The sequence below is a fragment of the Pterocles gutturalis genome, unplaced genomic scaffold, assembly GCF_000699245.1.
Source record: "Pterocles gutturalis isolate BGI_N339 unplaced genomic scaffold, ASM69924v1 scaffold15861, whole genome shotgun sequence".
In the NCBI taxonomy this organism is placed as follows: Eukaryota; Metazoa; Chordata; class Aves; order Pterocliformes; family Pteroclidae; genus Pterocles; species Pterocles gutturalis.
The window spans coordinates 23,742-39,164 of record NW_010105755.1 but is presented as its reverse complement, the minus strand read 5'-3'; the positions used below and the strand labels follow the sequence as shown (position 1 = coordinate 39,164).

The window sequence follows — 15,423 nt, the reverse complement described above, 5'->3', positions numbered from 1 at the left end:
GGGGTGGGGGCTGCCGGGGGTAGATCACGACCAAACAACAGCTCCCTGCTAGTGATGACTTGGGCAGTAGACCCCCCTACACGTGTAGTTTCAAAACCTTTAACGAAGGCAAAAAGCAGTGAATTATGGTGACTCTGCTGCCGAGTGAAGCAGGGGCTGGTTTGTCACGCTGTGGTTTCATCACTCATGGCATGATTTAGCAGGCACACAGGGCTGAAGCAAAGCTGCCCTGCGTGCCCCGTGTTAACGAGCCTTTGCTGCTGCTTGTTCTCCCTAGGCTCTAGCTAACATCGACATCGGAAGCCTGATCTGTAATGTAGGAGCTGGTGGAGGTGGTGCTCCGGCTGCAGCTGCTCCTGCTGGTGGTGCTGCACCTGCGGGTGGTGCTGCCCCTGGTAAGTGGCTTGGCTCTACCTCTTGTAATTTTAATATGGTTTATGCTTTGTAGTATGATGTGGGTGTTCTGGAGCAAAACAGACCTTCTCTAAAGGCTAGAATTGCACCTTGAGTCCATGTACGGGATCAGCATTACCTCAGAATTAAGGCTGATCTTCCTGTTTACCATCAGGATCTCATCCTGAGTACTTTCTTTGTAAAGTTTTTTAGATTTGGTAGGATTTAATTTTGAAAGCACAAAACCACTTTCTTAGTAGTGGAAACCTCAGTCTTGGGTTGTTAGCTCAGCTGGTTAGTATTGCTCAGGCCTTGGTTCTTGGTGTTAGTCGTTGTGTGTCTTTTGTGGCATGTGACTTGTGTGAGCTGGTAAAATGGAAAAATCCTGATTCCTTTCTTCTTTTCTAGCTGAGGAGAAGAAAGAAGAGGAAAAGAAAGAAGAATCAGAGGAATCTGATGATGACATGGGCTTTGGTCTTTTTGACTAATTAGTTTTGTACCCATCTGTAATAAAGAACATTTACATGTATTCGTCTGCAGTATGGATGCATGTGAAGGACAGTGGCTGAAGGATGGCCAGGTTACTTGCAGGTACTGAAACTGCTGTTGTCACATGTTAATCTAAGGCTTTATAACTTCCCTCGTTCATTCTACATACTTAAACAGAGGCATAGCACAGTGACAGTTACAGCCCCCAACTGAATTTGCAGGGTATGGACAAAGGTGGAAATGTAATCCCGGCGAGCAAGAGATGCCTGTTGACAAGGTAACAGCTTGGCAGGTACGGGATGTGGTCACACTCAGCAGAAGTGCTATGACTTAGTTGGTGCCGCAGCCTCTTGGTGAAGCTGCAACATATTCAGTTAATGCTTTAGCACCAGTGCAGCTTCCATCTTGGGCAGTTTCTAGTAGCAGGTAATTAACCTGTTCAGGGGCAGCTAAAGGCTGCGGTACCACAGGGATTGTGTGCATTTTACAGGGGAGGGCAGTTGTTGAGCTGAAGACTGGGGAAAATATTCCCAACTGTTAGGTGAAGGCCCTTGTCAAGGGCTAAAGCTTGGTACCATTTATTCATGAGTTGGTGTGACTTAAAAGAAGATGAGTCTTGCAGTGCAACGTACCGAGCCTAGGTTGTACAAGGATTGTAATTTTTTGCCATTCTAGAAAAATGTTAAGGAACATCTCCAAAAAATGCATTAAAGGGTGGCTGTGGAAGATCATGTAACTTTACATATGAAAGAAGTAACTTTATGTATTTCTAAAATAACTTTTGAACGAACAGGACTTTCCAGAGCAACCGCACATGGTCAGGGCTGTCTTTTTAATATAGATACTAAAATCTTCAACATTTTGCTAGTGTATAATTTTAAGTGTGTAAGGACTCCAAAGTTGTGTAGGAGAGTTGTTTCACGTGTAGACCAAAATGGAAGCACTCTGCATTGTCCCACCTTCCCACAACACTGGAGTTCATTTGTTTTTTTGAAAGATGTAGGCATCCATGGAAAAATCTAGTCCATGCAGCCCCTTGCTGCTGTTGTGAACTCTACCTGAGCTTCCAAAATAGTTCCTGCAAACCACCTAGATATCCTGCACTCCACCACCCCTTTTTTTAGACTTTTAAAATCAGTTTTTCTAGGGGAAGGTGAGTAACACTAATTACAAACAGGTAACACTGACTTGTTCCTGTGCTCCATACTTAGAGGAAAAACTGCTCTTTAGAAAACTACTTAAATCTTGGATTTCTTCCTTGGAAGCTTACTGTTGCTCCTTAAGTCCTGCATGAATGAATTCTTCAAAAGCTTGGGGATTAGGGTAGGGGAAAAATAACAAACAGGGAAAAACAGTAGTTTCGTCTGTCGTGGACACACACACAAAATATCACAGCCAGAATGTCACTGGTAACACCTTTTTAATAGGTCAAAGTAACTGTACAGTTCATTATATTCTTCCTGAGAATAATTTATATCCCTCAACAGCAAAAAGGGAGCGTGGTTTTTATTTTAACAGAACAGATGGCATAACTGGAAAACCAAGGAAAATCTAATTACACTGCTCTACTGTAACTCCTCCCAGGCAAGATAGACAAAAGGATGGGTTAGTTAACTACAGTGGGTTTAAAATATTCAACATGGCTTTATTCTGTCTTTATAAATTATATAAAAATGGGGGACATGAATGGTTACAGAACTCTAAATGCAGCTCTGAATTGCTCTGGTACAAAGCATTTTTGCTTCCAAGGAAAACAACATTGCTACAAAAGGACTGGCACGTTATTTCTGGTGAAAAAGACAAGAGTTTTCAGTTGTGTTCTACAGCTAGTTCCAAACAAATGCTTCACACATTCACATAAAAGAAAAAGGCAGGAAGATGAAGAGGGCTTTAGTTTTGTCTTGAAATGACCAAAGTCTTCAAAATATAGCTTTTTATTCTTTCTCTGTAAATTATGATTAGCATATTGTGACGTAAGTGTTCTAATAAAAAAATTCCAGTCTGGATAGTTCATATACTGTGGGCAAGAATTCTCAGCCCTGAGGTTTCCCCGAATTCTTCACTTCACAATATCTTTCTCCCATCTGCTGCTCAAACAGTTTTGGCTCTGAGACTGTAACCCTGTGGCAGCTCTAGGCTAAGCGTGTCCCATGCGATGATATCAAACTGAATTGCGCTTCGTAGCTGTGATTTCCCAAGGAGTTCTGTACAAACTTCATCTTGTGATAATGCCACTTTTTGAATCCCAGACCAGCTTGGCTTTATGATAAAAACTTGGTTAAGCTTTTGTAATGAGAGAAAACCAACAGTGGTCAGTCAGGTCTGCTGAAGCAAGAGGTGCTGGGAAGCCAGGACTACACTGGGTTAATCCTCAGTGCTGGTGGAAGGTGAGAGAACATCCTTTTGCGAGCAGAATTCTTAGACTGATGAAACTCTTGCCTCAGTGCTTAGTGTGGTCTGGACTGACTGATCATTTTCAGTCTGGCTTGGTCAATAACATCCAGCAAGTTTTTGGCATCCACAGCCAGAGCATGAGCAGCTGTGAGCATCTGCTTTTTGTACTCCTGCTGCAGGCTGGTCATGACATACTGCTGGGCCAGTTTCATCTTGTTAATGAGCTCAGCCAGGTCCGAGTTCAGCAGCTTCTGGGCCATCTCGATCTGCAACAAGAAGATTCAGTCAACTCTGGGAGCTGTTAGATGGTGCTGAGCCCACCCACCTTTAAACAGCCCTGAGACCCAAGTTGTTGGTAATGAGTTTTAACCCAGGTGTAAGAATTAACACCTTGTTCTAGGTTTCCATGTCCGGAATATTATTATCCTTTTTACTACTAAAGCAGTAAGAATAGGTGAAGAAGCTGGATACAGGTTATTTAACAGAACCACCCAGCTAATGTCAGGATGATGCTCTAAGGTGGCACTTGGAAGAACTACTCCCTGGCTTTCTTGTTATTGTACTCCTTCAAGGTTTTGGAGGTAAACAGTTTTATTCCTGACTTACAAATTTCACTGAAAGATCTCAGTCACTTCCATACGTGTGTAAAGAAGAGGGAGCCAAAAAAAAAAAAAAGTCCAGCTAGCTGTCCTAGCTGAGGCAAACTTGAAAAGTAATAGCCTGAGCATCAGGTGAGGGGAGCTTTACGTACCTCTCTGTGGGTGCTCGCAGGAAGCACAGGGAGGGTCTCATCTACTGTTGCCAGTAAGGTTCTTAATGCCAAACCAACCTCCTAAGAAAAAAAAAATACATTAAGGAAATAAAGTTTATAATCTTGCAATGAAGGGATGGGGGACTTGTAGCCAAAGTGCAGGAAGCAACCGATACACTTAATCCCTCATCTGGATAAGAAGGGAGTTAGAACATGGCTGAGGGACTTCAAAAACCCCACTTGCAATTTCATGTCTTGCTATCAAAACCAAATGCCAAAGGGTTAATTAAAAAAAAGTTCTTTTTGAAAAAGTGAAATGTAGAGAAGATGGTGCCCAACTCACTGCCCCTGGGTAGGCGCAGGCATGCTGGGGGATACAGGCACTGTTGCCCACAGTAACGTGTCCAAAGCTCCAGCCCTCTGACCACAAGTTACCCCCCTGCAAACAAAGCTTTTTTGCTTCCAACTTTCTGGAAGTTTTTCATTCAGGAGAGAAATAAAACACCGATTTTAGGAATTGCCTCCGTACCTTTACCATGGGTACATACTCCTCTGGGGGAGCCGGCTGGATTTTACTGGACATTTCTATGACCGCTTTCACCAGCCCAGTTACATTCTCGTAGACTTTGTCATTGGAGCGGTCCAGGTTGGCCGTGGGAGGAGGGCTGATTTCCTGCGGCTGAATCTGGAAGCAGAGAGGGGTTGTTTAACCTCCTGTCCCCAGCAGATGGGGCTCAGCAACTTCCCAAACCTCCGCAGACATCAGGGAATGATGTCTCATGTTCCCAACAGCCCCCCACCTGGGCCCGCTGTGTCCCCTGTCCTCGCTGAGCACGCTTGCTCCAGGATCTGCAGGAACTTTCCTTTAGTTCTTCTGACTGAACCTGCTCTTTTACCAGGATTTCCCTGAAGAGCTTCCAGTATAACTCCCACAACAGAGAAGAAAATAATTTGAAGAACGAGGAGTACAGAGTACTTGGCACGTCTAAGTGGTTGACTACTGCTGGTCAAGTTCCACGGCTAAGGCAATGGGTACCAGGTCCCTCATCCGGGAAGATTGTTTTGTTGTTTGTGCCCCAAAACAATGTCAGGGTATTCAGTTAACATACTGATGTAGAAAAGGGAGAATATTGCGGTACATATGATCGTTTTGTTAGTGTAAACTGAAAGATTAACACAAATGGTGTCACCAGTACAGGTGGGAAACACCAAATATTTTCATACAGTTTGTTTCAAACAGATCAGGAAAAACCCAATGGGTTAAAAATCCTGTAGTCCTTAAACTCATACAATCGAGTCTGATCTGTCTAGAGTTAAGTCCAAGACAGACCAAAATAATCCTGGGTCAGAAAAGAATCAAACTTTGAAAACTTCCTCTGTAAGGTCCTCGGTATCTCTGCTCCTGTAGAACTACAAGCAACCCAGTTCCCTGCAGTTCTTTACTGCTACAGGAGACCCAAGCAACCACTCAGTGGGAGCAGAAGGTTAAAAATTATTTCCTACTGGTCACACAGCGGCCATCCACCCTGTTGACGTGAGATGGCTCATGGCATTTCAGCCCACCTCACTGGGTTACTACTGGTTCTTACAACTGGTCCTAGCTACAGAGATGTTTCACTGGAAGCACCTAAGCTACCACCCTGATGTAACTATAAAATACTTGTATGAAACTTTGTCTAAGGAAGGAGTGCAGGATTTAGTGCCTGGTGGTTGCATTTGGGGTACTGACAACTACTACAGAGATTCAATCTAGTGTATTGATCAGAAAATACGTTAGGAAAAAAGAGCATTGTAATCACCTCAATCACCAGTGAAAAGCTGTGATTCTAATTGGTTTCAGCAATTGAGAAGTTGAACAGTCATCTGGCAAAGTTGCATGCAAAGACATTTTGGAAAAGGGCACGTACACACACGCTCACGCACTGCTTACCCTCCATGGCTATGGTTGAGCAGAATGTGGGGGAAGGTTAAAGAAATTTACCAAAAGAAGGGAAAAAAGAAAAACAATATTAATTTAAAAAACAAACAAACAAACCAACCCAAAACATGTGTAGCAATAAGAGGCCAGTTAAAAAGCCTGCAACAAAAATGCATCCTCGACAGTACCGGCAGTCATTCGTGTTAGCTCTTGGTCCGTTTGTTACGGAAGCACCGTGTGCTGACGACCTGCTGTGCACCCGCGTAGGAAGTGGAAGTATTTGCCATGCACCCATGCTTATTTTTTACTAACCACATGGGGAAGAGATCATGCAAAGCTTGACAGGAGCAAGCCAGTCTGGCGAGCAGCAAAGTGGTAAATGGAGTAGAGGGCCTCTGCAACAGTGGGAAAATGTCCTGTGGAACCCTAGTCCCTTTACACAAACAACTGATTTAAGAAAATGTTGTATTCATCCTTCTGAAACTTTTTTTTTTTAGGAAAGTTGTGATAGGAAATACCCGGTCATCTAACTGTGCAGCTCCTGTTTGCGATGACTAATTGCAGTCGTGGTTAAAGAACTCCTAAGAACCCATTTGAGATGGATTACACCCAACCCACTTCATTCCTACAGCCAGGCCCTAAGATTCTGAGTACAGACATCTGCATTTCTTAACACTTGATTTTTTTTGTTTGTTTATACTCAACATCAACACTATTGCTCTGCAGACTAGGAAGTCAGGAGTTTCTTTGTGCAGACTGTCTGACTTTGCCTCAGCAAGTAACAGAAAACCACGTATCTCCTGGTGCATGCCCTAATGGGAGCCTGAAATGAACCCTAGAAGTATCTTCAGTTTAGAACTGCAGACATTAACAAAGTTATTATACTATCAAAAAACAATGGGCTGTTTTCTTTGAGGGACATAAAAAAAATTCCAATTTCCAAGAAACTCTTGACAGAACTAACAAACAGCCCTTTTCTACTGAGGAAGCTATTCAGTACATAAATCTTGTTCACTTGTTATTACTGATGACTTTGGTTTCTCAGGTTTGTTTTGAAAAGGATGTATTTCAGAAAACATTTTTCATGTTCCAGTATCAGCATTTAGAAAGGAAACTTTAGAGAAGCCAAGTTTAGTAACACATCTGTTACTGCTTCTTGACATTTTCTGAGGCTTGGCAGCTTGAAAAGCACTGGCGTCAGTTTCTAATAAATAATCCTGCTCAAATTCACCACTGCTGTCTGTTTACGCTAATTCTTAAATATTCCAATAATCCCAGAACAAGAGAGCACGAGTGAGACAGGCAGGCAGTGGCTGAGATTGATCAGTGCTGAACATATTGCTTTGATGGCAAGTTTTGAATTTTGTGGTCAGATGAACTGGATTTTTTCTGTATTTTCTTAAACCACCTAAAGTAAGTGTCGCTTATCACAGTACCTGTGTCTAACACAACATGGATTCTCATTCTTTACTACAGGCTTGGCAAGGGATTAGATTAGCCCGAGGTTCTCCTTCCATGAGGAGCTATATTATTAGCACTTGCAGTTGTATTACAGCAGGGATTGTCCCAGTGTATTTGCAGAAGATCCCATCCCTTTCCTCTTGGGAAACAGCTGGAGCTGCATCTCCTTGGGTGCTGCTGGTGGCATCAAGTGACAGAATGGGAGTGGCAGTAGGAGGGATCCTGCTTTAATGCTATGGTCAGTAGTACTGCTGTCAGACCAACAGTCTTTGAGGAGAGGCATTTGTCTAGCTGCAAAGGTTGGGAAATAATAAAACGGTGACGTGTACAGATCAGCTGTGAGGTTCCTGAAGATGAGAAAGGCAACAGAGCCCAGAGGCAGGGAACAACACCTAGAGGCACGATTTAAAAGTGACTGATATACTGAGGAGCAGTTCCATTGACACCAACAAGAGACAGGATGCTGTGTTTCACCACACCCTGCGGCACTTCTCTGCTAGAAAACTAAGTTTAATTTTTTGCTTTATTGCCTATTTACTACAGATGAAACAACACATCAGAAAATATCTCAATCATAGCTCAGACAGCCTGTTTCCCCTCTTCCCTTGTTCCCCAGAGCTAGTAGGGTTTCAGGAGCTTTGGTGCTGCGGTAAGAGCTTTTTGGAGCACTGCAGTTCAGACATGTCTCGTTCCTCTGTAACGGAGGACAGGAGACTTTGGTACTACTGGGAACTCTGGGTGTACTCCTTATTGCTTAACAAAGCTGCTGAGCAGGGAGGCCGAGTCCCTACGGGAGATCTCATATGCCCTTCAAACTAGAAATAAGCTCCCCTGGGAAAGGTTCCAGGTGAGGAAGCTGCTGAATCACAGCAATGGAGGATATGAGCCTACCAGTTACCTCCCCACTTCCCTGGAGAGCTGCCAGTGCATGTTTGCCCCACGCAACATTGACTTGGGAAGTTTAGTCACTTTTGCTTTCCACAGTCTCTACTTCAGGAACAGCAAACTATCTCAGAGTGGTAATGTTTAACTTTCCAAAATGTATGTGATGTGACACAAAGCAACGCACCTTCACGCCTTCATTGTAGCTGTCCACAGGGCTGTTGAGGCTCGCGAGGCTGCCCAAATGGCTGGGGGCTCCAGGGCGGGGGGGTTTCTTTGGCGGAGCTGCGTGATCTGGTTAACAAAAAAATTTGCATTTTAGAGCCAACATAGCAGATGTACCTGCATAATTTTGGTCTGTCAACACTACAAAGGCTACACGTGTTTTACTGTAGTAGCAGAGGAAATGTACATCTTTACGTGTCTTACAGTAAGTCTGTTGGCTGTAGGAGCTGTACTTTAATCTGTATTTCTACTGAAGAAATGCAGACAGAAGAGGTTGAGGAATTCATCAAGTCTTCCTGTGATTATGAGAACATGTCAGTTTTAGTAAGATACTTCGAAAATCCCTTTGTGGGGCAACTGCTACTCATCTCAGTACACCTACCCCAGACCTGAGAGGTACACACCTCTTCATACCACAGCTGAGTGCCACACATGCTGCACATGTCTGGGAAAATCAGACTTCTTCACGGCAGCAATCCTGGGTGTGATTCACTTTGAGATTGAGAAACCTAAATTCAGGTGTCTACTTCTGTTTTACGTGTCTGAACTGCACACACAGTGAAGTCCTACACAGTGACTCAGTTTCCTCTAGACACCTCCTGCCTGTTCATGAAACATTTTCTTGGCTTTGCTGACTACACCGCTGGGGACTGCAGGGGGAATTCAAACACACAGTGCACTGAAACATCGATGTGTAGTTATCTGGAATTGAATCCACACCCCTTGGATGAAAATACCGGCATAATTCTTTGGTCACTGCTGCTACTAGAAGACTTGTAATCAAAGCTTCAGGATGATGGTATATGAATTTACTGCTTACCTGGTTTACCCACAGGCTGATATATGTGCTGGTTACCAGCCTAGAAAGTAAAAAAATATACATTTAGAATCGTTATTACAGTGCTCACAACTTTCATCAGCACAATTGCAAACGCTGAGAGTAGCCAGTTCTCAGCACATTTCCCAACAGCTAAAAATACATCCCTATTCACCATCACTAGCCAAGCTCCTACTTACAAGTGTATCATTCATACAGTAAGAAAAAAAAAATTATTTTGTATCACTCAAAACACTACATTACAGTTACCCTTCATTATTAATCAATCAAATGTGGTGGTATGTTCACAATAATTTTTAGCCTGTATTCAGAGATCACGCTATACAAGCCACAGTGGTGAGGAAGAACTGGCAGTGCAACAACGAGAAGACTGAAAGATTTCCACACTGCTGCATGGTTTCCATAATGGCAACAGATTTCTGAGCTGGTTTACTTTTGGGTTTTGTTGCAAAGCTCTTAGTGAAGGTCAATTTGCTTATTCATCTGGCAGTAACTAATAACAGATTGAAGTGACTTTCCTTGGTAACCATATTTATACAACCTTCATGCCAACCTCTGTCACTGAGGCCAGCAGCTCTGGTGCAAACATGATCGGCAGCGGAGCACTCTAGCGCGGTGCACATGGCGGGGTTCCTGAACTGGAGAACCTGAGGGGAGCAGAGAGACCTGCCAGGAGCCTGCAGCTCGTGGAATGGGGACTGAGGAGACCTGGCTGGGACCAGGAACAACGGCGGCTGAGCCCCCACAAGTAGAAAAGAAACTCCTGGGGAGTGCTAGTGACCAGAGCGGGCGAACAGGGTGTGGCACAGCAGAGCCAGGGCACTGCAAGGCTGCCGGCTCGGCCAGGGAGCAATGGTATCTACAATATGGTATCTATCAAAGCCCGCCTGGATGTGTCCCTGTGTGATCTGATCTAGGTGTCCTGCTCCGGCAGGGGGATTGGACTAGATGATCTTTCGAGGTCCCTTCCAATCTCTAACAGCAGAAGGCTGTGTCCTCTCTAAACCCTGCATCCATCACGACTGCCGCAGCTTCGCAGACAGAGCTCCTATGGGAACACGTTGCCACCCAGGTGTCCCGCTGCAGGGTGTGCCTGGCTCTATGCCAGCACCGGCCAGCAGCAGTGAGGAGACCTGTGGGAGGTGGCCTGGGCAGAGGAACTCCTCCGCTGGAGTTTGAGGAGTGTCAGGGAGTGTGAGAGGGAGCCGGACTGCTGGAACTGCACCCTGCCTTCCCCGGGACAGAGCTGTCAGGCAGACAGGACACACAATACAGAACATTCCCTGTCCTCTCTCCGCCCAGCAGAATGCAGTGACTTAAAGGACAGGGGACAATCGCAACAAGTTCCTGCCTGGCACAGCAGGAGCATCTCCTTCATGACTACCCCAGCCTCCCAGATGCCTTTGTATAGTAGGAACAAGGCCCTGCACGTGGAACTGAACAATGATGAAGACGATGGTTCATCTAGGTTGGAGGTGTCACGAAGGTTAAGTCGGCCTACATCACACCCTGCATCAAAACTGCTTCCATAAAGAAAAGAAGTTGGGTCATTGTCACAGGAGACTCTCTTCTGAGGGGAACAGAAAGCCCATTAAAAAAGAAAGCCCGTTAGCTGGGAACTGGCTGGGCCTTGGTCATCAGGTGGTGAGCAGAATTACTGCATATCACCAATTTGTATGTTTGTGTATTATTATTACTACCATTGTTATCATTATTATTCTCAATGTTATTGTAGTTTAGTTATTAAATTGTTCTTAACCCATGAGTCTCTTTTCCCTTTACCCCTTTAATTCTCTCCCCCGTCCTGGGGATGGGTGAGCGAGCAGCCACGTGGTGTTCACTGCTGGCTGGGTTTAAACCATGACACTCTTCTATCCTTCCAGTAGCAGGGAGCGATGAAGGAAGAAACAGGAAGACCCAGCTGGTCAATACTTGGCTCTGGGAGTAGTGTCACCAGCAGAATTTTGGTGTTTTTGGTCACAGGTTGGTCTACACAACACCAAGCCTGCTGGCGACAGGTGGGGTGCACCTTTCTCAAAGGAGAAAAAGGACCTTTGCATGAGAGTTAGCAGGGCTCATGGAAAGAGCTTTAAACTAGATTTGAAGGGGGAAAGGGATAAAACAGGCTCATTAGAGATAAGCCTGGGGGTGGCATGCCAATGTTTGAGGGATGGTGTGCTAGCGAGGTCCTTTGGTCTGCTCCATGATGTGCTGAGTACGCTGGAGAACATTTGAAATGTCTTTATACTAATGTGCACAGCACAAGGAATAAACAAGAGGAGGCAGAAGCTTTGGCCCAGTCCCAGAGCTACAGTATCGTTGGCATAAGTGAAACCTGGCAGGACGAGTCCTGTGACTGGTGTGCTGTGATGGATGGCTACAGGCTCTTCAGGAGGGCCAGGCAGGGCAGCCAAGGTTGGGGGGTTATGCTGTATGTGAGGGAGGGGGTGGATTGGATGGTGCTTACAGTTGACAATGACATGGCTGAGAGCCTCTTGGTAAGGATGAAGAGGAGAGCAAATAAAGCTGATGTTGTCGTGGGAGTCGACTCAGCCACGTGTGAGACCTCCCAGCCAGCCAGGATGATGACACCAATCAATTATTCTACAAAGAATTAAGGAGTATTTCTAAATCAACTGCCCTTGTCCTTATGGGTGATTTTAACTTCCCAGATGTCAACTGGGAATATCACACAGCAGACACAAACAGGTCCAGAAAATTTCTGAAGCACATTGAAGATAACTTCTTGGTGCAGGAGATGACTTGGAATGGTGCACTGTCCTAGATTTGTTCTTTGTAAACAGAGAGGGACTCGTGGGCAAAGTGGCGATTGGTGGCTGTCTTGGCCACAATGACCACAAAGTAGTTGAGTTTCGAAGCACTGGAGACAGGAGCAAAACTGTGACCCTGGATATAGGGAGAGCAGACTTCAGGCTGCTGAAGGAGCTTGTTAGTAAAGTCCCCTGGGAATCTGCTTTTGAAGGTACTGGGGTCCATGAACGCTGGTCACTTTTTAAGAACCATCTCTTAAAGAGCCAGGAGCAGGCAATCCTGAAGTGTCGGAAGTCAAGCAAGAAGGGCAGAAGGCTGGCTTGGCAAGCCGGGATCTTCTAGAACTTAGGTGGAAAAGGAAAGTGTACGGATATTGGAAGCAAGGACAGGTGACATGGGAGGACTGCAGATGTTGTTTGCCACTGTAGGGAGAAAATTTGTGCAGCCAAAGCTTGATGAGAGTTCAAGCTGTCCAGCACTGAAGTACAACAGAAAGGGCTTTTTAAAATATGTTCACAGAAAAAGGAGAATCTGAAGTAACATGGGTCCATTGCTTGATGAGGTCGGTCACCTCACAAATAGGGACACAGACAAAAGTGGATATGTTTAATGCCTTCTTCGCCTCTGTCTTCAACACCGATAAGGGCGCTGGGAACCCCGGAGCCCTGTACTGGAAGACTGTGACTGGGAGGATGATAAACTCCCAGCTGACTCTGAACTTGTTCAAGACTTGCTGCTCCAGTTGGATGCACATAAAGTCTGTGGGGGCCAGTAGGTTTCATCCCAGGGTACTGAAAGAGCTGGCTGATGTTATCGTGGGACCTCTCTCCGTTATTTTACAATGGTCTTGGGAGTCTGGAGAGGTCCCAGTTGACTGGAAGCTGGCATGCATTTTTGGGTGCCTCAGTATCAGATGGACATCAAACTATTAGAGTATGTCCAGAGGAGGGCGACCAAGATGGTGAAAGGCCTCAAAGGCAAGACTTACGACAAGAGGCTGAGGTCAGTTGGTTTGTTCAGCTTGGAGAAGAGAAGGCTGAGGGGTGACCTCATGGCAGCAAGAACTTCCTCAAGGGAGGGCAGTAGCGGAGGGAGGTGCTGATCTCCTCTCTCTGGTGACAAGCGATAGGACACGAGGAAATAGAATGAAGCTTTGTCAGGGGAAGTTCAGACTGGACATTAGGAAAAAGTTCTCCACTGAGAGGGTGATCGCTCACCGAACAGGCTCCCCAGGGAAGTGGTCATGACACGAAGCCTGTTGGAGTTCAAGAAGCGTCTGGACAATGCTTTTAGTCATATGGTTTAGATTTAGGTAGTCTTGCAAGGAGCAGGCAGCTGGACTCGATGATCCTTATGGGACCCTTCCAACTTGAGATATTCTATCATTCTATTAAAGATGAAAATCTGTTTGGTCACAACCAAATGAATACTTTACACAAAACTTGCAGCTGTCATGTCATAAAAAGCATTACAATCCCAACAGAGTCACATTTTATGCAAGCACATCTGTATTAAGGAGTTTCCATTGCAAAGTAAAACACTGAAGACAGAATTTAACAGGTCTAATATTGAAACATCTCAAAATGACATTTACTTATAAAATAAAGATAATTTCCTGTGAAGTCAGAATACTTCTTTGCGCCAGTTCTAAGGAAGCTGTTTTTTCAACACTTTAAAGATGACATTCAGATTGCTTAGGATTCAGTTTTAATGGTACAAAAACACAGTATTTGCTTCAATTCACCTGCAGCTCTGGATAATGCTATAATAAATCACCATCTAATACTACTAATTCATTAACCTTATTTTCTGACCTTTTAAGCAACTGTTTTTGAATGTCTCACATTCTCTATTTTCAGAAACAAACCCAGGTAACAGGGACAATAGCAGTACACGTACTATTTCTAGAAGCTAACACTAACACCACCATCACCTCATTTTAGTGCTAGATGGCTGTGCGGATACCAAGCAGCTTGCCCAACAGCACACAGAAAGTCTGAAGGAGATCCTCTGTACTCAACAGAGAAGCTCATGCCTTCCAACTGACTCATTAACAAACGCTAAGGATACTTGTGATTGTAGTTCAGCATTTATTCAAAGCTTCAGCTCGGCATTTTTAGAAATTCATGTTATGGCTTTAAAATTACAGACAGACCTGACAATGGCTCCTATGGCTAAGGTTGCCTAGCACTTCATGAGCCCTGCTTTCAGCTGCTCAAAAATTTCTCAAAATTTAACTGTATGAAATGAAAATCCCCACACTAACTCTACTTCAAGCTCATTTTAATCAGTTTGCTATGGAAATCTGTGTCAAGAAGCACAACTTCCAGAAAGTAAGATCGCATGAAAATATATTGCATAGGGAGAAATCTGAGGTTCTTCTAAGTTTCACAGATTATATTCTACCAACTAAATACTTTAGAGCAGAAATGTGATGGCTAGAAATGAAGGAGCATATTCACCCTGCCTACTCCAAGTCTGTAACTACAGACTTGAAAAAATCAAATTTCACTTTCAGGAACCAGGAGTAGAAATCAAAGATCCAAAGCCCCAAAACTCTTCTGCTGTCACCACAAATCTCTGAAACCCACTGGCCGATCATCTCACACACTTCTACAGCTGCCCTCTCTAATTAGAAAAGCCATCTGGTTTCTACCAGCACCATCAGTCATGTCATTAACTTTCATTTGTGTTGTTAACATATTTCAAACCTGGTAACCCTGAGGGAAAAGAAAGCGGGGAGGAGAGGAAGGAGAGTAAAATTCCACTGAAACATTTCTTGTATTTTTACTTCTAGAAAATTGCGTATTAAACGTACATGTCAAAAGAATGCGCACAAAACTATACGGCCACATACTCATCAGTTAGCAACTACTAAAATGCATGTGATAACTTCATTTGTACCACGACATCCAAGAACAGGATCAGGTATTACTCCTTCTCCCTCCTAGTGTCCTCAAATAAAAATAAAAATAAAATTTCACTTTGTGGGGAAGTTGAAAATGACACCTCAGTGAATTGGATTCTGTCCTCACCACTGGCACAGAAATCACTTACTTAATCATAGTTCTCCTAGAAATGACTACTGCCTCTTTCTCATTCTCTCAATGAGAAACTGAGACTGACTCACAGAAGCATGAGACATTCCCCACAGCAAATGAAGTCAGTCAGAGTTATGTTCTGAAGGTATTAAGAACGATAAAAAAGCAAAATCAAATTCTGGAACTAGAAATGTAGTTATCACAAATTAGAGTCTCTTTTAAAACTCGTTTTGTCAATGATCACTAAGTGTTTTCTTCA

At 44.1% G+C, this 15,423-nt stretch overlaps 2 protein-coding genes across 3 annotated transcripts in view; one reads left to right on the top strand and one right to left on the bottom strand.

The window, feature by feature from the left end:
• Positions 1–277: 277 nt before the first annotated feature.
• On the top strand, positions 278–922 carry RPLP1 (ribosomal protein, large, P1; the record flags this gene model as incomplete). The annotated part of the gene is made up of 2 exons (XM_010087528.1): positions 278–395; positions 802–922. Coding segments are annotated over 2 exons (198 nt in total), but the record flags the coding sequence as incomplete, so codon positions are not given.
• A 1,363-nt stretch (positions 923–2,285) lies between these two features.
• LOC104471998 (focal adhesion kinase 1-like) overlaps positions 2,286–15,423 on the bottom strand; it is a 35,894-nt gene continuing 22,756 nt past the window's right edge. For both annotated transcript variants that reach the window (XM_010087527.1, XM_010087526.1), the window contains exons 7-11: positions 9,334–9,373; positions 8,476–8,582; positions 4,557–4,712; positions 4,028–4,108; positions 2,286–3,542 (exon numbers count right to left, since the gene is read on the bottom strand). In XM_010087527.1, coding sequence (XP_010085829.1) covers positions 3,330–3,542; positions 4,028–4,108; positions 4,557–4,712; positions 8,476–8,582; positions 9,334–9,373 — 597 coding nt within the window. In that variant the 3' untranslated portion in view covers positions 2,286–3,329. The remainder of the gene's footprint in view (positions 3,543–4,027; positions 4,109–4,556; positions 4,713–8,475; positions 8,583–9,333; positions 9,374–15,423) is intronic.